The sequence below is a fragment of the Daucus carota genome, chromosome 9, assembly GCF_001625215.2.
Source record: "Daucus carota subsp. sativus chromosome 9, DH1 v3.0, whole genome shotgun sequence".
NCBI classification, from domain to species: Eukaryota; Viridiplantae; Streptophyta; class Magnoliopsida; order Apiales; family Apiaceae; genus Daucus; species Daucus carota.
In genome coordinates, this window is record NC_030389.2 from 8,515,739 (window position 1) to 8,538,726 (window position 22,988).

Genomic DNA, 22,988 nt, shown 5'->3' on the forward strand with positions numbered 1-22,988 from the left:
CGCTCCCTCACTCAACACTCTTGTATACAAACCCCCCAACTTGATCACAAAAGTTCTCTCTTGTGCATCTCTCACACAACTCTCTAACTTTTGCAATACAATAAAACTCCTACAAATAACTATATTTATAGGCACCACAATATTCTAATCCTAATTTACTTCAAATTTCTATTTATGATAATTACCATCTTTTCCTATCTTGGATAGAAATCCTTCCACAATTAATATTCTACCAAGAATCGGATTACCTAAATTATCATAAATAAGATACCTTCTCCAATTAGGATTCTTGACTTATTTAGGAATTCGGGACGGAACCCAACAGTATAAGCCACAATAAATATTCAATTCTCTACCACGAATAAAAATCATGCGTGTGGTCCAGTTTACCAGAATCTTCCCCCAAGTAAAAGAAAACTCACTTCTCCTCGAATAAATTCTTCTTTCTTCTCTTCATATGCGAACAATTGTATCTTTATGATATAGAATTAAAAAATTTCTCATTTTGTGAAATAATCAAATAATATGAGTAAAGATAGAAATAGAATAACCATTTTTCGAAGAAGATATTAGAAGTCTATAATACTGTCAAAAAGAAGGGATTCAATAATTAAGAAACAACATTTAACAGATGCTCTTTGTTTCGAAGAAACTCAATTAAATTATTCTCATAAAGAAACATTATACTCAAGAACAAGAACAAAACTTCGTAATTATATGCAATTTTTAGATTTCAAATAAAAAATATTTAAAATTTAGCAAAAGTCATAAGTCGACCTAAACCAGAGGTGGACTTGCAAATGAAGAAATGTTATATTGTAAAAATCCAAATAAAAGGAAATTCTTTAGGCGTCCATCTCTTTTTCCCATTTTCCAAGCCCGTTAGATAATTTTGAAATATCGAAGTTCCAAATACGAAATTTATTATCAAGTAGAATCACATTTAATAGAATCATAACACAAAATTTAGCATTTCAAGATAAGAATTAAATGAACTTGCCTCGATGTTCTAGATACACGGATTTTGTCCGCAAATTAAATAAATGCGAATATTTTCCAACAAACACTACTATAAAAAGTAGTTATAACATCGGGGCTTTAACATCGGTTGTAAAAAACCACCAATGTTAAAAGCATTTCTAACATCAAAAGTGAAAAAACTAATGTGAACGAGTATTTTAAACACAGGTATTTAAAACAACCAATATCTTATCTTTATCTTCAGTTTAAAAATTAAAAAATTAAGCGGGTTTTGCTTCCCCACTATATAATCAGACAAAAAAACACCCTTCTCTGTACTTAAACTCTCACACCCCGTTCTCTCAATTCTCTCTCCCCGCCGTCTCGCACTCTCACAACCTCACCACCTCAACTCTCTCACCATCTCACCAACTCGCACATTTCCCCTCTCTCACCATCTCTCACCTTTCACTTTCCTATCTAGTAACTTCTTTGCAGCTTCGATTGGAGACCTAACTATAACCCAACATGAAGGAATATATATTTTCCATATCACATTCTTCTATCAAGGCCAATATATTCAACTTCGAGTGCTCACTATGAAGGCTCATGATGATAATTAGTGTGGTATTCTAGAGTTTAACACTTTTACCATATCACCACTATACCATAGATTGCATTTCGCAACCACTCAAAAGAAAATTTCCACAAAATCGCTGCAATTGAAAAATTAAAAACAGTCTATTGCAATGCGGGAAAAAACGTTACAATAGAATCAAATTTTCGTTAAAAAGTTTGAAAGAGCTATAAAAAGAAAGGTCTTTTGCAACATTAGTACCGGCTGTTGCAATAGATTAGATTTTTGGGGCCAAAAATACTGGTGGGCCAAGGAAATTAGTAGTGGCGGGATATGAAAATTAGAATTGCCCGGGTTAAAAAAAACACACACAAAAAAGAGAAAGTACACTACACTAGTTACAGAAAAACACACACTAACACTACAAAGGCGATCGAAGAGAGAGGAGCGAAAGAGAAGAAGATCGAGAGGAAGAAAGAGAAGAACAGAGGCGTGTGGGCGTGTGAGAGAGAGAAGTCGAAGGCAAGGCTCTGTCTAATTAGGTACACAACCCCGTATCTCTGTTTGTCTCTCATAAATTAGGTATATATGTGTTTAATCGGGTGTGTATATATGTTTAATTGATTGTGTATATGTGCGTAATGGTGTATATGCTTGTTGTTAATTAGGGGTTTAAATGGGTTTAGGTCTATGTTCTTGCATGTCCTTATTTTCTTAATTTAGAGGGTTCATATTGTGTTGATATTGTTCTCTGATCTTGTGAATTGTGATGTTCTTGTGCTACGTTTTTGTGATAAAATTGATTTAGGGTTCATATTAATTTAGGGTTTAAATGGGTCTACTGTGCTCTTAACAGTGAGGTTATATTAGAGGGGCTTAGTAATGTTTATAATAGTTTATTAAATTGATGCTTGTTTCTCTTCAAACTTGTGTAGAAATTCAGTGATGAACTGGGCATATTACTTCCAAAGTATAGTGAAGAAGGCGAAATTAAAAGATGGAAGAAAGTAAGCGAGAGAGAGAGGTATTATCATCCTTTCCTAATAACTCGAAGTATGTAATGATTTAGATGTGTGTTTACTTGAGTTTGTAGGCGTGTTTAATTGAGTTTGTACATGTGTATAATTTATTATTTGTTGTTATTTGAGTTAAATTTTTGATAAATTAAGGTTTATGTTCTTAATTAGGTCGTGGGTTTGTGTAATAAGAGTTGGTAATTTAGGGGTTTTATTTGTTTGTTTATTAATTTAGGGGTTTTGTTTGTGTTTAAATGTAGGCCCTGTTTTACATGTGTGTGCTCTGTTTTACACGTGGGAGCAGATGGACCTATACATTCTGGAGCATTTGACATCAGGTACATGGCCTATTTGCCTAATATGGTTGTAATCTATATATAATCAGGTTCTCAGAGCCATCTTGTTTGCTTTGGATGTTGAAACCTATTACTCTATCCACTCGGGACAACCTCTGTATGTTGTGCTGTTTGTAATGTAGTCAGAGCTGTGCCACCTCTATGTATGTATACAATTTGACACATCTATTAGTCTTCAAATAATTTTAAATCTCTCTTGAATTTCTTTATACTGGGAAATACATGAATGGCAATACATGTGAAAAGAAGGCTATGTAGTAACGATGTTTTCAAACAACAATAATTTATCATTTTCTTCCATTAGTTATCAAGTGCTGTACTCATCAGACCAACATAGTATATGCCACTGGGAAGTAGGTGTCTTAGGATTAAATATTGTAATGTCCAGTTGAGATAGTTATCCCACGAATCCATATGAAGCATGATGAAAGAATTAGAAGAAGTTCTGCAGCTCGTAATGCAGTTTCAATTTCTTGATTAAATATATTTGTTTATTTTTAAGGCAAAGATTTATAGTTTTGCATTTCTTTTGTTCAAAAAAGTTAAGGTTAATAGGAGGCAGTTTAATTAATGAAGTGAAATTTTATTATATATTATTATGAACAAGAGAAATAAGCGTGTATCTCTTAACAGTCATGTTTTGTGGGAAGATTATATTATTTGAAGTTTGATCTGTTAGAAATCATGTTTCAACAGCCAACTCTTTTTCGTGTTTTCGGAATAATCAACCCATTTGTTGTCATTTTACGTACACAGATTCTAGTTGTCCAAGAAACTAATGGCAGATTCAAAGGCTCAGGCTTCTGGAAGCTACGTACTTGTACTGTTGATGTGGTAAGCACACAACATCGTTTCACTTTAATGTTACATTAATTCACATAATAGAATAATCTAAAGGCAAATAAAAAATCACGCTTGAGATTCCGTGTTTTTTTTATTTTGAGCGTCGAACACTTAAGTTGACCACCTGAGAATATATAGCATTACTCAAAACCTGAAGTAGCTGAGTGAAGATAGAATGGAGTTTGTAAGGTTTTTAGTGCTGATGATCACAAGTCTTGTCCTGCTTTTGCACAACTCATGTGCTCTTGTTGTTCATCACCAAGGTAACAACTAGCTTCTACTAACTGCACATTATTCCTTTCTGCCTCGTTGTCTCCTCGATACCCAGAAGACTGACCATCAGAATATTATATCTTTAATCTGTTATTTCAGGAAGGAAACTGAAGGGGAACTCTCCGATGGCTAGCCAAGAAAATTTAGCACCTGCTAAAATGGTATGCCTAATGCATCTATATCCTGATATTGTTATTTGTGATTGCTGCATTCATTCTCGGTATAATGTATGTCACCATAAATGTCTGCAGGGACTTATTCATCGTGATTCTTAATCTGATGCTGTCGGGGGAAACCAGCAGCAATGGAACTACTAGGTATTAAAACACCTATGCCCTTAGATACATACAAAATATTCTGACCATGAGTTCTGGTACTGTATAATAATTACTATTATTCGGGGTCATAGATTCATAGTATCAGCAGAAAAGTCCTATACACAGCACACACCACATATGACAGAGAAATATATTCTTCTCTTTACATATTTTTTAACAATATTCACTGTCAAAATATAGTATAATGTTGTAATTTTTTGTTTATTGTGCTAGACCTCATTGATCTGGTCAATTTGTTAAGGCTTTTTGGTAGTTTTTGTTTCTAGACATGTTGTATCTCAGATAATTTTCTCTTTTGTGAAGTTAGCTGACAGGGAGAGGATATATGTGAAGCTGCTTTCGACAATCTAATTGAGGATGCTTTGCTAATTTCCACATATGCCCCAAAAGATGGTGCTCTTGGAATAATCGACGACAATGGGCCTGATATCAAAAGTCTTTTGTTATGGATTTTTTGTTGATAAAAAATTTGGTGTAATAATATATTGATGTATTTTATTTAACATTCAAGATTTAGGATTTTTTTTTACTAATGTCAGTAACAATGGTACGCTCTTGACGGTGGTGGTTTAGGTATCGTTAGATTTGTGGTGGGTAACATTCTTAGTTGTTTTTTGGGATTTTCTTGTATTGAACCTTTAATGGTGGAATAATATATTTATGAAATGGTCATGTCCATTTTTTTTTATTAATACTGTTGCAATATGTCATTATAATGTTGCCATAGAGGTTGCTTTTTCTATTATAAATCACTTAAATAACATTGCATTAGGACCATAATTTGTTGCCATAGATGCTATATGGCAATGTTTAAATCATAATAAAGTGTTGCAAATTTTGTTGCAATAAAAGAACAAACTACAGCAATGATTTAAATAGCATTGCTATAGAGAAAAAATTGTTGCAATATGCGGCTCTGGCAATGAATTGAACTTGTTGCAATACATATGTTAATTCATTGCAAAAAGGGCCATATGGCAACGGGGGCAAACTTAACGGTCGATTTTTTGAAAATTGTTGCAATAGACGCTATTGCAATGATTTTTTATAATATAGCAACTATTTTTAGGGGTTGCTAAATGCAATCTATGTTATAGTGCACATATATCTTTTTTTTATGACAGTTGAGGTACGAGTAATTGAATTTCAATGGCCTTAAGTTATTAAAAGACAAATATATGCTTGTCTATACATACCTTGTTTCTCAAAAGAGGTGAAGTAAAAATGCATAGGTTGTCTTTTTCAAAAAATCCTTAGAGAGAAACAACCTTATTAGAATTTGTTCACTCTCATTCATGTGAATCACAAATCATTGCATCAATAATGACAACACATACTTTTTTTTATTCATTTAACTCTATACGAAGATGACATGGCACTACAAGAAAACTGTTAATAAACATCACACATGAGACATCGGTCACTTTGGCCACTGATGTCTAAAGAATCATAGACATCGTCCCTTTTTTATTTGATGTCCATATAGTTTTAAAACATCGCAGATTTCGAAACCGATGTCTTAAGTTCAAATATCAAAATTAAACGCGCGGCCTCCCAAATTTTTCCCCCCTTAGCTGAAAATTCCCTCCTTCATGTTTTTTCTTTCCCTCTAACACATACATTCAGACAAACTAAAACCTAAAAACTAAAATCTAAAAATAGAAAATCACTCACACCTCTCTCGACTCTCTCTCGACTCTCTCTTACTCACACCTCTCTCTCGACTCTCCGCGCCGCTCCTCCGCTCTCCACCTCAGCTCCGCTCTCAGCTCCGCTCACCACCTCCTCCGCTCTCAGCTCTCTCTCGCCACTCTCCACCTCCGCTCTCAGCTCTCTATCCGCTTAGCTCCGCTCAGCTCTCTCCCCGTCGCTCTCTCTGCTTTCTCTGCTCAGCTCTCTCTCTGTTTCAAGGTTTGTCTCTTCTCTTCTGCTTATGAATTAAGGCCCCATAGTTTTGTAAATCAAAATCCGAGTTCTTAAAATTGGGGGTTTTATGAAATTAAAACCCTAATTTTGTTATTTGTTTTGTTAATTGATACTGGGTCCTGGTTTAAGCTAATTGGTATTTATTTTTTGAATTTATTTATTTTGTCTGAAACCCTAGTTCTGGTTGTTATTTGTTACTTGTTTATATGTTTTTAGGATAAGTTGTGGATAGTTACCATGCATTACAGGACTGTGGTTGTTGTTCTTGTGTTTATATGTTGTTTATTGTTCTTGCGGTTTGTATAGTGTGGGGTTAAATCATATGTGCATTTGATTAAATGAATGTAGGCTGTTGTTGTATGTTTGGTTGATGTAGGCTAAATGAAATATAGGTCATAAGATATACATAATAATATTTAATCATAAAATTAGGTCTGAATTTTAGTGACATACCAGGTGGTTTAAAATGGACAAGTCTTGGATAAAGGCAGATAGAGATTCCTTAGAGTATGAAATTGGTGTAGAAAATTTCTTAATTTTTGCGGAGGAAAATGCTAAAAACCCAAAGAAGATACGTTGCCCCTGTTCACGTTGTGCTAACTTCAAAAAACGGTCCGTCAATGCAATCAGGGGTCATCTATATGAATCTGGGTTTAGTTTAGGGTATTTGGATTGGATTTGGCATGGGGAAGAGGTTGGTAACATTATTAACTCACATGCAGGTAGTTCTTGCCCTGCTAAAATTCCAACACACGTTAGCGAAACAGTTAAAGTATGTGAAGCAGCCTATAATGATGGAGAATGCGATAATGAATCACATGACTTTATGAGGTTTGTTGCTGATGCGGAACAACCTCTTTTTGAGGCAAAGTTTTTAAGTGTAAGTACTTTTACACTTCATCATTTGAGTACATAGTTATAGTTAATAAACAGTTTAATTGAGGTGTAATTTTAATTTTTCAAATAGGGATCTCCCAAACAACCTGGTGGCCATGAATGCGGTTACGTAGTTATGCGCTACATGAAAGAAATTATCGCTGATACAAGATTAAATTTTACTTCAAAGGTATGCATAGTTGTTTGGCTATATATCAGATACCTTTTAGTTATATATGTGCACTTATCAATTTTCATGAATTTGTTAGTGGCTGGCCAAGAGTCGAGTTTGTTACACTGAGGTGCAGCTTGATGAAGTGCGTATTGAGGCTCTCCAGTTCAGCCAGGACCACATATGACCAGTTTCTTAGCAGTCTAGTAGTCTTAGCAGTCGAGGTTTCAACTGTCTAAACAGTTTGGTTGCGGACAAGTGGAGGCTTCTACTGTGAACAATTTGATATGCAGTAACTAGTAGTTTTTTGGTAGCTTTTGTGGATTGAATGGGTAGCATGATAAGTGGTTTGCATATGCTTAAGTATTTAGTAGTTTGTTTTGCGTATTGAACGACGTATGATCTTAGTTGGTTTTGTGTAGTAGTTGGTTTGTTGGTTGATGGTAGAATTGTTGTTGGTCTTGCAAATTGAATTTGTTTGGTTGGATTGAAGTAGATTTGGATGTGTATTGTGGATGGTGCAATATATATTCAGGCTGGGTATATTATGGATGCCAGTTTTTTAAATTATGTTTGTGCGTGGATGGACATTAATTTTTTTAGTATAACCGTAGAAAGTGATATCTATTTGTAAGAAACACATCAAATTTTTCAACAAATTTTGATGTCTTAAACTAAGATACAAATCAGTTTTTTTGCTTTAAAACTGATGTCTAAAAATAATAAAGTCATCAGCTCAAAGAGATGTCTATTAGAAGAATGCACATCACAATTTTTCTGTAAAGACTGATGTCTCTACCAAAATAGACATCATCTAAAGATGATGTGAAAAATTGTTGAGTACATTAGTTATTTTCTAAAGAAATCGATGTCTATAGAGACAATGACATCAGTACAAGGTGATGTTTAAAACAAAATAGAAATCACTTTCTTGTGTAAAACCTGATGTTTAAGCCTTTAATTAGTTAGTGTAGTTACATGTTATATGTCTTAAATTGCAAGTAATTTTAGTATAAACTTAATTAAAAGTAATATATTTTGTAAAAAATGGTGGCATAGACATCTGAATATCAGTAAAAAAATGATGTGTGAGTGAGGTTTCCACATCGGTTATCGAATGATGTCTAGAATAGACATCACCGACATCAACATCGGTCTAAAAAAACTAAAGACATCGGCCAGAAACTAATGTCTATTAGCTTTTTTCTTGTAGTGTGGGTCTATTTTCTTAAGCCTACTTATTTTCAGCATTTCATGCCATTAGTTGAGAACTAAAGTAAAAAATAAATGAAAAAGGTTTTGAATAAACCGTTATGAAAAGTGTTTATCATATTACTTTTTTAGATTTTTACAAAGATAAGGCCATTCAAAGACAACTAAAGATCATGCATAACCCCGAAACAGAATGGCATTAGTGAACACAAAAAACGAACAATTGTCGAAATGGTTTGAAGCTTGACAAACCGTAAATGTCTTTTATATAACTTGAGGGATAATGTTGTTAATATAATTGTCTATATACTTTATATCTATTGATGCAAGCCAAAATACCCTAGGCCACATAATAAATATGATAAGATGGATATATTTATTTTTATGTTTTAAGGTTTGAGCATATCTTGTAAGACATATATCATATTGGATAATAAAATCACATCATATATTTATAGAAGTCCGTGAGAATTCAATATTTCACAAAAAGAGCATGCCTAATAAAAATCATGTATGGTTTCAAAAGAGACTTTCCAATCATAATATTATGATACTAAATGTGTTATCGCACTCACCAAATATATGTTGTTCAATACCAATAAAGCATGATAAAATTAAGTATTATTTTGTTACCATCTTGGTTAAAAAATGTGAAGTTGTAATCAAAAGCAAGAACAACTATCAAATTGCTCATATTAATGGAAAATTTGAGCTCTGACATTTTTCAGGTCAAAGGAGAACAATTACTTAAATAATCGTTTACATGGCATGTGGATGTACATGAATGATTCCAAATTATTAGTTTACCGGTTGAAATACATATACCAATAATAGTGTGTGTCTATATATATATATATATATATATATATATATATATATATATATATATATATATATATAGGGGTTTGTTCAAATACAAACCAACTTTATCATAAAAACCTAAAAACCAATTTCAAAACTAAACAAATATCCCCCCAAACTCTTAAAAACTAACAATATCCCCCCCCCTAGCTTTGCCATCAACTTCCCCAAACTTACACTTTCCACCCCCGCCACGTCACCATGCCACGTCAGCGCAGGGGGTCCCCCACTGCTGACGTGGCACTGCCACGTCAGCACTGGGTCACACCCACTGCTGACGTGGCAGTGCCACGTCATCTGCCACGTCAGCACCTGCTGACGTGGCACTGCCACGTCATCTGCCACGTCAGCAGTGGACTGACCCAGTGCTGACGTGGCAGCTGATGTGGCAGTGCCACGTCAGCAGGTGCTGCCGTGGCAGATGATGTCAGCAGTGGGCCCCCCCTGAAAATTGAAAAAAAATAAAAAATAAAAAGATTGGAGTGCTCATAGCAAAAATGGGAGTGGAAATAGTGGTTTTTAGGTTTGTATGAGAGTGTGGTTTGTAGTGGAATAAGCCCCTATATATATATATAGTAAAGTTATATGGAGTCCCGGTTTTGTCAGAGTCCTATGAGTCATGCAAAATATATTTTTCTGCACCTTCATAAAATGCAAAACATATAATTTCCAATACGTGTGACATGTATGTCATGATGTTATTGGTAATTTATTTATTTACTATTATTTATTGACATATGTTCAGTATATGTGTGTGTATCATTCTTGGATAGACAAAAATATTATATGGTGTCCCCTATAGAATCATATGTATTTTAAAAGTTCATAATTTTTTTTTAAAATTAATCATATTTATGCATAAAATAACTCCAATATAGAGTCTTAATCATACATAACATGCACAAACAGTTTAACACTTATTAAAACTTAAATCAAATTAAAAAGATTTGTATATTTGGTTACACAGAACCATTTGGACAAATATGATTCTACTCTACATCAGTTGGGACATGATTAATTTTCATCAATTTCTTTTGAGGAAAATGATGAAATTTTATTTTTTAATGATTCGTTGGTTAAATATTTGATGAATAATGTGATTGATACATATATTTTGTATCTATATAGAGATTCACTATTTTCCAAGGAGTACTGTGATCCTATATAATCATACACAAGACCCATAAATTTGATATTTTCTGACAAATCCTAGTGAGAAGGGTTATAAAATATTACTATAAATGTGAATCATATACATTATGTAAAGAGAGCATTTTAGAGTGGCAGCAGGACTCCCTGCCACATAAGTCGAAAATGAAGAAGGCAAATTTCAAGGTTAGAGACACAAGAGATGGAAAGGAGATATATATGAGAAGAAATGGTATTCTAAGGACGAGATAGAGGAGGAGATAAAGCTCGTGGATGAGTAAATTGCATGGTTTGAGGAGAAGACTTTTACTGGTGTACACATGCACATCCGGGACTGAAATGACAGCCCCAAAAATAGAATGCCAGAATTAGAACAAGAAATTATGGATCCACAAAAGGAATTAATAGAAATTGTTCTATCATTTGTAGGATAAATCCAAATTGTTAACAATATCATAATTTATGCAATTTTATTAATTTTCTGAGACATCATTAATTATTAATCCTACATTTTAAAGAAAGTATTACCGTAATCATTTTCTTCATTAAATGAATTCGGTGTTTTTTTATTACATGACCATCAACCCTAATTTTTTGCCAACACACTCTATACCAAAAGTTGAAGTGGTGAGAGTTTCATAAGCATATATTAATTTAATACATATAAATCAAGTGAGTGGTATCTTTAACTTTTTTTCCAAAAAACTTCTCAAGTAGGTCACTCGTTTCGTTCAAATGTATCAATTGAGTCACTGATTCCCAAATTGACTCAAATGAGACACTCATTAGAAAAATTTGTATAAAAAATTTCACCCTATCGTTAGTCGAAAATTTGAAAGTATTATATATTGAGTTTCGCACATTTTTTATGAATGGTATTACATCCAAACGAAAGATTCCAAGTTCTACTATTTTCGCTAATATTTTCAGATTTTTAAAATTTTATCAACTATTTTTTTTTCAATTTATTGATTGTTTTATTTGACTTAAATAAATACTAAATCGATAGCAAGAAAGAGAAAAGATAACATGGCCAATCCCAGTTCAGAGATGGAGCAAAACCTCAGGTGTCCTAGATGTGATTTAGAGGAAACTAAGTTTTTGCCTATTTTAACAACAACAAGACCTCTCAGCCTCGTTACCGTTGTAACAACTGCAAAAAGTTGTGGACCCATGATGGGAAAGTCAGAGACATCTCATTAAAAGGAGAAGAGAGGAGCGTGAACCTGTTCTAGGGATTCTTCTCCCTCAATTGTTTCATCAGCCCCACCACCGCCACCACTTCCGTCAAGCATGACATCTGCTGGTGGAATCATCAATGAAACTGGAACGCTGAACCTGACCCGCCTTCCACCAAATCACAATCAGCCTCCGCTTAAATTTGTCCGTATGGACATTGAGAACTTATCAATTACAAAACCTCTTGAGCCTCCACATGATGTGGGCCAAAACAATATAGTTCAGCAGAACCATCAGGTTTTGATAGATAACTATAGTCAAGGCTTGTTCGAAACGTGATAGCCCTTATAAGTATTTGAACACAAATAATATGAATATGTATAAGCTGTATAATTTAAACAGACACACACTTTTTATTTCTAAGACATGCATACAAGAAGACTACAGCTTTTCTGACTAAGAGCTTCGGCTCTTTTCTTTTTTAACTTCAAAGCTTTCTACTACATCTAATACACAGCAGAACTAGTCCTATTTATAAGCTTAAAAGATATCTATCCCTTATAAGTATTTGAACACAAATAATATGAATATGTATAAGCTGTATAATTTAAACAGACACACACTTTTTATTTCTAAGATATGCATACAAGAAGACTACAGCTTTTCTGACTAAGAGCTTCGGCTCTTTTCTTTTTTAACTTCAAAGCTTTCTACTACATCTAATACACAGCAGAACTAGTCCTATTTATAAGCTTAAAAGATATCTATCCCTTATAAGTATTTGAACACAAATAATATGAATATGTATAAGCTGTATAATTTAAACAGACACACACTTTTTATTTCTAAGACATGCATACAAGAAGACTACAGCTTTTCTGACTAAGAGCTTCGGCTCTTTTCTTTTTTAACTTCAAAGCTTTCTACTACATCTAATACACAGCAGAACTAGTCCTATTTATAAGCTTAAAAGATATCTATATCTCATGCCTTACGTACATCATATTTAATTCCTGGTTTCCTGGCCAGCTTTTCATTTTCAAATTCTAACAGCCAGCCTACCTTAATTCTAGGAGTTATTCTATCTTCCCGTTTGACTCCTCCAGGCTGTGCAGCTGCTTCTTTCTTTGGTTCACATTCATTCAGAGCCTGCCATCTTTTACTCACAAGACTCCAGTAACTCTTCTTTGATCATGCATGCATGTAGAATTTATTACACACGGTTATAGCATCAATATTCAAGCCCATCTGTAATTATTAATACTATTCCTAGGAAAGAAAACTAACTTGCAGCTTGAGTTTTCCATTTATCCCGGAAGCCACCTTTTATTTTTCATATGTCAACTTTAAGTATTAAGAGGGTTTGAATTCTAACACTCCCCCTCAAACCCGACTTAGCATTCCGAGCTTCTCTTTCATTTTATGAAACACATCTTGCTTCAAAGACTTCGTGAAAATATCCGCTAGGTTTTCTTCCGTCCTGCCGTGTACCAACTCTACAATTTTATCATTCACTCGTTCTCAAAGAATATGATATTTAATATTGATGTGCTTGCTGCGACTATGTGACACCGGATTTTTCGCTAGTGAAATAGCAGATTTATTATCCACGTAAATTCTAACCGGTTCTTCTTTGATAAGATTTAACTCGCCCAAAATATAGCTTAACCAAATAGCCTGACATGCGCACGCTGCTGCTGCGATGTATTCTGCCTCACATGTTGAGAGAGCGACTGTTTGTTGCTTCTTTGATGACCATGAGAATATTGCCGAGCCAATATGAAAAGCATATCCCGATGTGCTTTTCCCGTCATCCAAATCTCCACCATAATCACTATCTGAATAGCCAACTAATTTTGAATCTTGAGAATGAGTGTAAAATAAGCCATTACTAAGTGTGCCTTTAATATATCTCAAAATTCTTTTAGCCGCCATGAAATGATCTTGTTTCGGCTTCTCCATGTACCTACTAACCAGTCCGACAGCATACATGATATCCGGACGAGTAAAAGTTAGGTACCTCAGACTTCCAACCAAACTCTTGAACAATGTCGGATTTACCGACTCCCTCGTTGAATCAATTCTGAACTTTATGCTTGCTTCTGCTAGCGTGCGCATTCCTCCATTCTAAACTTCTTTAAAATATGCTCGGCATATTTTTTCTGAGACATAAAAATCCCATTTTTGATTTGCTTCACCTCGACTCCAAGAAAGTACGACATTTGACCGATATCTGTCATCTCAAATTCATTAGTCATAACTTTCTTAAAATCATCAAACATACCAGGATTGTTTCTAGTAAATATCATGTCGTCCACGTATAAGCAAACGATCATAATATCTCCTCCTGAATTTGTTTTCGTGAAGAGAGTATGCTCGTATGGACTCTTCACAAAACCATTTTTCTGGAAATACTCATCAACCCTTGTGTTCCACGCTCTCGGTGCCTGTTTCAGGCCGTACAATGCTTTCTTTAGCTGGTAGACTTTATCTTCCTGGCCTTTCTGGACATATCCTGGAGGTTACTCGATGTAGACTTCTTCTTCGAGATAACCATTTAGAAATGCCGACTTCACATCCATCTGATAAATCTTCCACTGATTCTGAGCGGCAACTGCTGTAAGAAGTCTGATGGTGTCAACTCGTGCAACTAGAGCAAACACTTCATCATAGTCAATTCTGTATCTTTGCTTGTAGCCTTTAGCCACTAGCCTTGCCTTGTATTTTTCCACTTCACCATCCTGATTTGTCTTTGTCTTATAGACCCATTTGACACCAATTGCTTTGTGTCCTTCTGGAAGATCTGTGAGCTCCCATGTATCATTCTTTTTAATTGCACCAATTTCCTCATCCATGGCTTTGTTCCATTTGCTTTCTTCAGAAGCTTCCTCAAATGTAACTGGATCACATTCAGCCATTAAACAAAATAACGAATAATCAAAGGTTGTTTGTACCGGACTTGTAGCTTCATAGATATTATCCAAACTCCGCATTTTTCTTGGTGCTCCCCCTGAACTTCTGCTTCCACTTGAATCCGATGGTGTTGATGCGGGAGTTTGTTGATTCGGACTTTGGGGAGGAGTTTGATCATCATCCTCGTCACCTTCTATGTTGGGGTCGTCATTGCAATCATCATCATCATTGAAAAATAACCCAGCAACTTTTCTTTCCTCCTCGCTCCATCTCCAGTAATTTGATTCATCAAACTCAACATCTCGAGAAATGATTAATTTCTTCGTCATGGGATTATAGAGCCTGTACGCCTTGGTCTTCTTGTCATATCCGGTAAAGATGCACTTCTCGCCTTTATCATCGAGCTTCTTTCTTTTCTGATCTGGAACATGGGCATATGCAATACACCCAAAAATTCTGAGATGTCCCACTGATGGTTTGCTACCACTCCAGGCTTCATTTGGAGTTTTATTTTTGACATTTTTTGTTGGACAGCGATTCAACAAATAAACTGCACATAAAACAGCTTCGGCCCAAAAGGTTCTCGGCAAGTGCTTTGCTTTCACCATGCTCCTTGCCATGTCAAGAATAGTGCGATTCTTTCTTTCTGCGACGCTATTTTGTTGAGGAGTATAGGCCGTTGTCAACTGATGATTGATTCCATGTGCTCTGCAAAAACTTCTGAACTGATTAGAAGTATACTCGCCTCCTCTGTCTGATCTGAGTACCTTCAAATAATGACCACTTTGCTTTTCTGCCAGCGCTTTGAACTCCTTGAATTTATCAAGAGCCTCCGACTTTTCTTTGATGATATACACCCAACTTTTCCTGCTAAAATCATCAATAAATGTTAGGTAATATCTATTACCTCCAAGTGATGAGATATCAAATGGACCAGCAATATCTCTGTGAACAATCTCCAATGGCCTCCTGGCTCTCCATGATTTTCCAACGGGAAAACTTTGTCGATGTTGCTTCCCCTTTACACACGCTTCACACAAATTTTCTGGTTCGTTGATTTCTGGCAAACCGTCCACCATCTTTGTCTTTGACAATAGTTTCAAGCCAGAAAATCCAAGATGACCATATCTCAAATGCCACAACCACGAGTCATTTTTAATGGCAGATTTCAAACACTTCTGAACCTTCGTTTGCATATCAAGCGTAAACAAACGATTCTTTGACATCTCCACATTTGCAATCAATTCCCGAGCTTGATTTCTGATAATTAGGGAATTGTCCTGCATCTGTATATTATATCCTTTCTCCACCAGTTGTCCAAGACTGATAATATTATTTTTCAAAGGAGGAATATAATAAACATTATTTATATATTTCTTTTCACCTTTCTTTGTCATGATCGTGACGGTACCTTTTCCTTTGACCGGGATCTTTGACGAGTCACCAAAAGTAACTTCTTCGCTGATGGTGTCGTCTATCTTCGTGAATAATTCCTTATGACCAGTCATGTGATTACTGGCTCCCGAGTCAAGATACCATGTATTTTTCTTGCCTCCTTCATCTCCTTTGTAAGTGAGAAACATAGCAGAGCCAACATTTTTATCTTCTTTTGCTTCAGCAAAATAACTTCTTTCTTCCACCTTTGGTGCTCTACACTCATAACTGAAATGACCATATTTATTACAGTTATAGCACTGATATTGAGACTTATCACCTCGTTGTTGATATCCGCCTCGTCCTCGGCCTCTGAAATTTTGACCACGAACAGATGGCTGATAGCCTTCAGAATTCTGGCCTCTATTAAAGGACTGCCTTCTTCGTCCTCGTCCACCACGGTAGCCACCTCTAAAGCCACCTCTGCCACGTGCACAACTGCTACTGCCAGAACTGTCACCAATGGACACCTTACTTTGCAACGCCTTTTCCAAATGGCTTGCATCATCATACTGGTTCATTCGCTGCTCTTGGGCTTGAAGGGAACCTACGAGCTCATCAATAGAAATTGTGGACAAGTCTTTTGACTCCTCGATGGATGTCACAACATAATCAAATTTTCTCGTTAATGAACGGAGCAACTTTTCCATGACCCGAACATCATCAAGACTTTCGCCATTTCTTTTCATCTCATTTGTCACTGTTTTCAAACGCGTAACAAATTCACCAATATTTTCAGAACTCTTCATCTTTAAATTTTCGAATTCCCCACGTAGAACTTGGAGCCGAACCTTTTTGACTTTCTGGACACCCTGGAATGATTTCTGCAGAATCTCCCACGCGTCTTTCGCCGTTTTTGCATTTGAAATTTTTTCAAAGGTTGATTCATCAACTCCTTGAATTATTGTATATAACGCCCTTTGGTCTTTTTTCTTGGAATCTTTTAACGTCGTTTTCTCCGCATCAGAAAGAACGACTTCATCCTCGGGCTCGTAATACCCACTTTCGACAATATCCCAATTATCGTATGTACCGAGTAACACCTTCATTTGGATACTCCAGTTCCCGTAATTTGTTGCCGTCAACATTGGGATTTGTGGTTGCGCCATCATATTTGACATTTTTTTTTCTTCCGAAATAACCTAGCTCTGATGCCACTTGTTCGAAACGTGATAGCCCTTATAAGTATTTGAACACAAATAATATGAATATGTATAAGCTGTATAATTTAAACAAACATACACTTTTTATTTCTAAGACATGCATACAAGAAGACTACAGCTTTTCTGACTAAGAGCTTCGGCTCTTTTCTTTTTTAACTTCAAAGCTTTCTACTACATCTAATACACAGCAGAACTAGTCCTATTTATAAGCTTAAAAGATATCTATATCTCATGCCTTACGTACATCATATTTAATTCCTGGTTTCCTGGCCAGCTTTTCATTTTCAAATTCTAACAGCCAGCCTACCATAATTCTAGGAGTTATTCTATCTTCCCGTTTGACTCCTCCAGGCTGTGCAGCTGCTTCTTTCTTTGGTTCACATTCATTCAGAGCCTGCCATCTTTTACTCACAAGACTCCAGGAACTCTTCTTTGATCATGCATGCATGTAGAATTTATTACACACGGTTATAGCATCAATATTCAAGCCCGTCTGTAATTATTAATACTATTCCTAGGAAAGAAAACTAACTTGCAGCTTGAGTTTTCCATTTATTCCGGAAGCCACCTTTTATTTTTCATATGTCAACTTTAAGTATTAAGAGGGTTTGAATTCTAACAAGGCTTCCCTGCTCAACAAAGACCAAGTAATTCCTTAGATATCGCTTGGGGTAATCAGCCTTTCCTTAATACCACCCATTCCTCCAACAACATAGAGCCCAATATCAATACTTTTGGGAACAACAACCCAATTGGTGGTTCTACTGGTGGTCCATCTGGCTCCTGGGGTTGGTCCCCTGCGGGCCCTGCTTGGTCGTCTTCCCCTCCCAGCTATTTTATTGAGCCCAACAATGCCTGGAACAACAACCCCATGGACGGTTTTGATGGCCGTCCATGTCGTTCTTCATCTGGTACTTTGCCGTTTTCCCCTATCTGCCACAATTCTGAGCCCGTTATTAATGCCTATGCATTTAGGAACAACAACAACCCAATGGACGGTTCTGCTCAGGATCCATCTGGCTCGTCCTCAGGTGCTTGGTCCTCTAATTAAGAAATCAAGAAATTAGAAGAGTACCTACATTTGGAAAATATTTAGGTTGTTTTTAAATTGTTGGTGTCCAAAATTTTGTTTTAGTTTATGATGTTACAAATGAAGCCAAGAAAAATTTCCTATTTTAGTGACTTTAATTATTTGGACCCCAATTCAATGGAGTATTTAATATAAAATTCGGGTTTATTGTTTGTTTATTAGTCGTTTGCATTAGTGCACTTGATTTTAAGTTTGCGGTGATTGATAAAAGTTTATTAAAAATATCTCTTATGTAAATAAAAATAATGTTATGAGAACTAAGGCTTTTGTCTGACATATATGTATATATTTTTTTAATGACTATTTAATTGATTATAAGGCTTTGTATATTTTCTTATTTGTTAAGCAGCTAATGCAAGAAATTGCTAGTGTTGCATTCTATTTTGTTAAACGTTCAGCAAATAGGGTAGCCCATTGCTTAGCAAGGCAATCCATATTTCTTTAGTTTTACAGAGGACAATGTCCCTCCTCTGTATGAATGATTTATTACATGAATGATATGTGATCTTCTTTTGTCAAAAAAAAAAAAAGGAACCTGCAAAAATAGTTCTAACACTATTATGTGTATATTCATTTCAACAAGTAAAATAATAATTTTAACACTATTATGTGTATATTCATTTCAACAAGTAAAATAATAATTTGGAATCATTCATGTACATCCACATGCCATATAAGAGATTATTTAAGGATTTTTTAGATTCATATAATAACACAAATAAAGGTTTACATTTGCACATGTAAAGGTTGTTCACTTATGACCTTAAAAATGTCAGAGTTCAAATGTTCCATTAAAATGAGCAATTATATTAACATCATCATTCCTCAAGTTATATGAAAGAAATTTGATGTTTGTCAAGCTTTAGGACATTTCAACAATTGTTTGTTTATTGTGTTCGGTGACACGTACCATTCTGTTGGGGGTTATGCATGATTGTTAGTTTTCTTTGAATGACACTCTCTTTGCAAAAATCTAAAAAATAATATGATAAGCACTTCTGGTTCACAGTCTATTCAAAGCATTTTCAAATGCTTTTTACTTTAATTCTCTACTAAATAATGGCATGAAATGCTCAAGTAAAAGCTTTAAACATTGGCTTGAGAAAATAGACCCGCTCATCTTTGTATAGTCTTAAATGAATAAAAGAAAGTATGCGCTGTTATTATTGATGCAATCTTTGATTCACATGAATGAGAGTGAACTAATACCAACAAGTTTGTTGCTCTGTAACCATTCTTTGGGAAAGGCAACCTATGCATTTTTTTCATATATAATCTTGGCAAACTTCACCAATTTTTGAGAAACAAGGTATGCATACAAACAGATATCTATCTTTTAATAACTTAAGGCCATTGGAATTCAAATGCTCATACTTCCATTAGTTTCCTTTTAATAGTAAACGATAATTTTGATACCTGTAAACTAGTTTAGTGAGCCTTTTTGAGACCTCGGGGAGATTAGTGATGAAGTTGATATCTTTTGTCGACTTCAGTGATGAGTTTGATAATTATACCAAGGCCTTTATCTCAAAACTAGGTATTGGATTAATTCTCAACACAAGAGTTTGATAATTATACCAAGACCTTTATCTCAAAACTAGGTATTGGATTAATTCTCAACACAAGTTTGAGATACGTATGCATCCTGTATAAGGCACAACATTACCATAGTGGATGAGAGCATTCATAGTGCATTAGTGCACCTTAATTCTTCTATTGTAACATTTAGAGCTATCTCTAGGAAGAGTACATTCAAAACCATGATTGATACAGTGCTTCCGAACCAAAACATATCCTGTACTCAAGGAGAGGGAAGAAGAGCACGTCCTCAAATATCGGGGCCTCTGCCCCCTAGTTTTCAAATATGGATTCCAAATATGAGGTGAAAATGACATTTGAAAACTGGAACTTGAAATCAGGATTTTGCATTGTAGTTGCATGTATGGTTGCATATGTATTTTTGAAAATATTTTCAAAAAGATAGTATTTTTGGAAAGATTTTAGAGAAGTTGGTATTTTTGAAAATAGGATTGAAAAAACAGTATACAAGGTAATTTCCCTAATATCATTATCTATTATTTCTTCCTAATTTTTATGGACTAAAATTTGAATCTCATGACCACTAACATAGAACTTTCTCTCTATATATATTTTTTTCCAATATGTTTAATACATCTATGTAATGAATTTCCTCTTATTATTTTTGAATGAATATGATTTATTATAAAATACGAAAATCTATGGTAAAAGTATACTGAATAAATATTATTTACAATTTTATTTCCTGAATAAATTATTCGTCCAAATAAAAAAGTCTAGCGTGCACATACACAACATATTTGTGCCCAATGTATTATTCTACTGAATTTTTAAAAAATCACAAATTTTCCTGAGAAAATACCTTCATAAAGACACACTAAATATCTCTATTTTCAATTGATCATATGAAAACAATATGATGGCCCGGGATAATATGCTTGACACTTGACATGTGATGTGTGAATAGCTTGCACTTTTTTTTAATAAAAACTTCTTATAATATAAAATGTTGGGCCCAACTAATTAAATGAAAATCTTGGATATAAACCCTTAAAGACTAGTATACCTCAAAGTCAACTAATAATTTTTGTAGGTAATAACCTTGTAAATATAAGCAATGATGTGGCCCACCAATAAATTGAAAATCTTGAATTATATTCATAAAAGATTATTATTGTAATATATTGAAAATCTTGGATATTATTTCAAAAGATTGGTATTCCTGGAATTGCACCAATAATTTTTCTTTGGTAGAATATCACCTTGTAAAATATAAGCAATGATATGAACAAGTAATAAATGGAAAATCTTGGATTATATATCTAAAAGATTTTTACAATCTTGGATTATATATTTAAAAGATTTTTACAGTAATAAATTGAAAATCTCGGATTATATTCATAACAGATACTAACTCTAATAAATTTAAAATCTTTGAAGATATTTTTATAAGATTATAACTCCAAGTGTTTTTACAAAATCCCCTTATAAATATCAAACATATTTGCATTGTTGCAGTACAATCATAACAAATACTAAATCAATAGCAAGAAAGAGAAAACATAACATGGCCAATCCCAATTCAGAGATGGAGCAAAACCTCAGGTGTCCTAGATGTGATTCAGAGGAAACTAAGTTTGCCTACTTTAACAATAACAAGACCTCTCAGCCGCGTTACCGTTGTAAAAGCTGCAAAAAGTTGTGGACCCATGGTGGGCAAGTCAGAGACATCTCATCAAATGGAGAAGAGAGGAGGGTGAACCGTTCTAGGGATTCTTCTCCAGCAATTGTTTCATCAGCCCCACCACCGCCACCACTCTCGTCGAGCATGACATCTGCTGGTGGAATAATCAATGAAACTGGAAGGTTGAACCTGACCCGCCCTCCACCAAATCACAATCAGCCTCCGCTTAAATTTGTCCGTATGGACATTCAGAACTTATCAATTAAACCTCTTGAGCCTCCACATGATGTGGGCCAAAACAATATAGTTCAGCAGAACCAACAGGTTTTGATAGAGAACTATAGTCAAGGCTTCCACGCTCAACAAACACCCAGAAATCCCTTAGATATTGCTTGGGGTAATCAGTCGTTCCTTAATACCACCCATTCCTCTAACTACATAGAGCCCAATATCAATACTTTTGGGAACAACCCAATTGGTGGTTCTACTGGTGGTCCATCTGGCTCCTGGGGTTGGTCCTCTGCCCCTGTTCACCTTTACATAGAGCCAACAAATGCCCACACTTTTGGGGAGAATAACAACGGAATGGGGGGTCCTAATAGTAATCCATCTGGCTTGTCCTCTAGTGCTTGGTCGTCTTCCCCTCCCAGCTATTATATTGAGCCCAACAATGCCTGGAACAACAACAACCCAACGGACGGTTCTGCTCGTGATCCATCTGGCTCGTCCTCAGGTGCTTGGTCCTCTAGAGCTTGGTCTTCTAATTAAGAAATCAAGAAATTAGAGGAGTACCTACATTTGGCAAATATTTAAGTTGTTTTTAAATTGTTGGTGTCCAATATTTTGTTTTAATTTTTTATGTTAAAAAAGAAGCCAGGAAAAATTTCCTAATTTAGTGTCTTTGATTATTTGGACCCCAATTGAATGGAGTATTTAATATAAAATTTGGGTTTATTGTTTGTTTATTAGTAGTTTGCATTAGTGCACTCGATTTTAAGTATGTTGTAATTGATAAAAATTTATTAAAAATATCTCTTATGTAAATTAAAAAAAATGTTATGAGAACTATGTCTTTTGTCTAACATATATGTAGATATTATTTTAATGACTATTTAATTGATTATAAGGCTTTGTAGATTTTCTTATTTGTAAGGCTAAATGGAACCTGCAAAAATAGTTCTATCACTATTATGTGTATATTCATTTCAGCAAGTAAAACAATAATTTGGAATCATTAGTGTACATCCACATGCCATGTAATTATTTAAGGATTTTTTAGATTCATATAATAAAGGTTTACATTTGCACATGTAAAGGTTGTTCACTTATGACCTTAAAAATGTCAAAATTCAAATGTTCCTGTAAAATAAGCAATTATATTAACATCATCATTTAAGTTATATGAAAGAAATTTGATGTTTGTCAAG

At 34.7% G+C, this 22,988-nt stretch overlaps 2 protein-coding genes and 1 long non-coding RNA gene across 3 annotated transcripts; 2 read left to right on the forward strand and 1 right to left on the reverse strand.

The window, feature by feature from the left end:
- The first annotated feature begins 3,927 nt into the window (after positions 1–3,927).
- Positions 3,928–5,026, forward strand: LOC135149111 (uncharacterized). Its single transcript, XR_010287224.1, has 3 exons — positions 3,928–4,186; positions 4,277–4,342; positions 4,667–5,026. It is a non-coding gene; the product is annotated as an uncharacterized LOC135149111 (long non-coding RNA).
- Positions 5,027–12,722: 7,696 nt separating this feature from the next.
- Positions 12,723–13,856, reverse strand: LOC135149405 (secreted RxLR effector protein 161-like). The gene is made up of 2 exons (XM_064085111.1): positions 13,362–13,856; positions 12,723–12,887 (listed from the first exon to the last, which is right to left on the reverse strand). Exons 1-2 carry the CDS (start codon positions 13,854–13,856, stop codon positions 12,723–12,725), a joined length of 660 nt encoding a protein of 219 aa, XP_063941181.1.
- A 7,588-nt stretch (positions 13,857–21,444) lies between these two features.
- On the forward strand, positions 21,445–22,329 carry LOC108201198 (dof zinc finger protein DOF4.3). Its single transcript, XM_017369493.2, has one exon. The coding sequence runs from the start codon at positions 21,445–21,447 to the stop codon at positions 22,327–22,329; it is 885 nt and encodes a 294-aa protein (XP_017224982.2).
- The last annotated feature ends 659 nt before the right edge of the window (positions 22,330–22,988 follow it).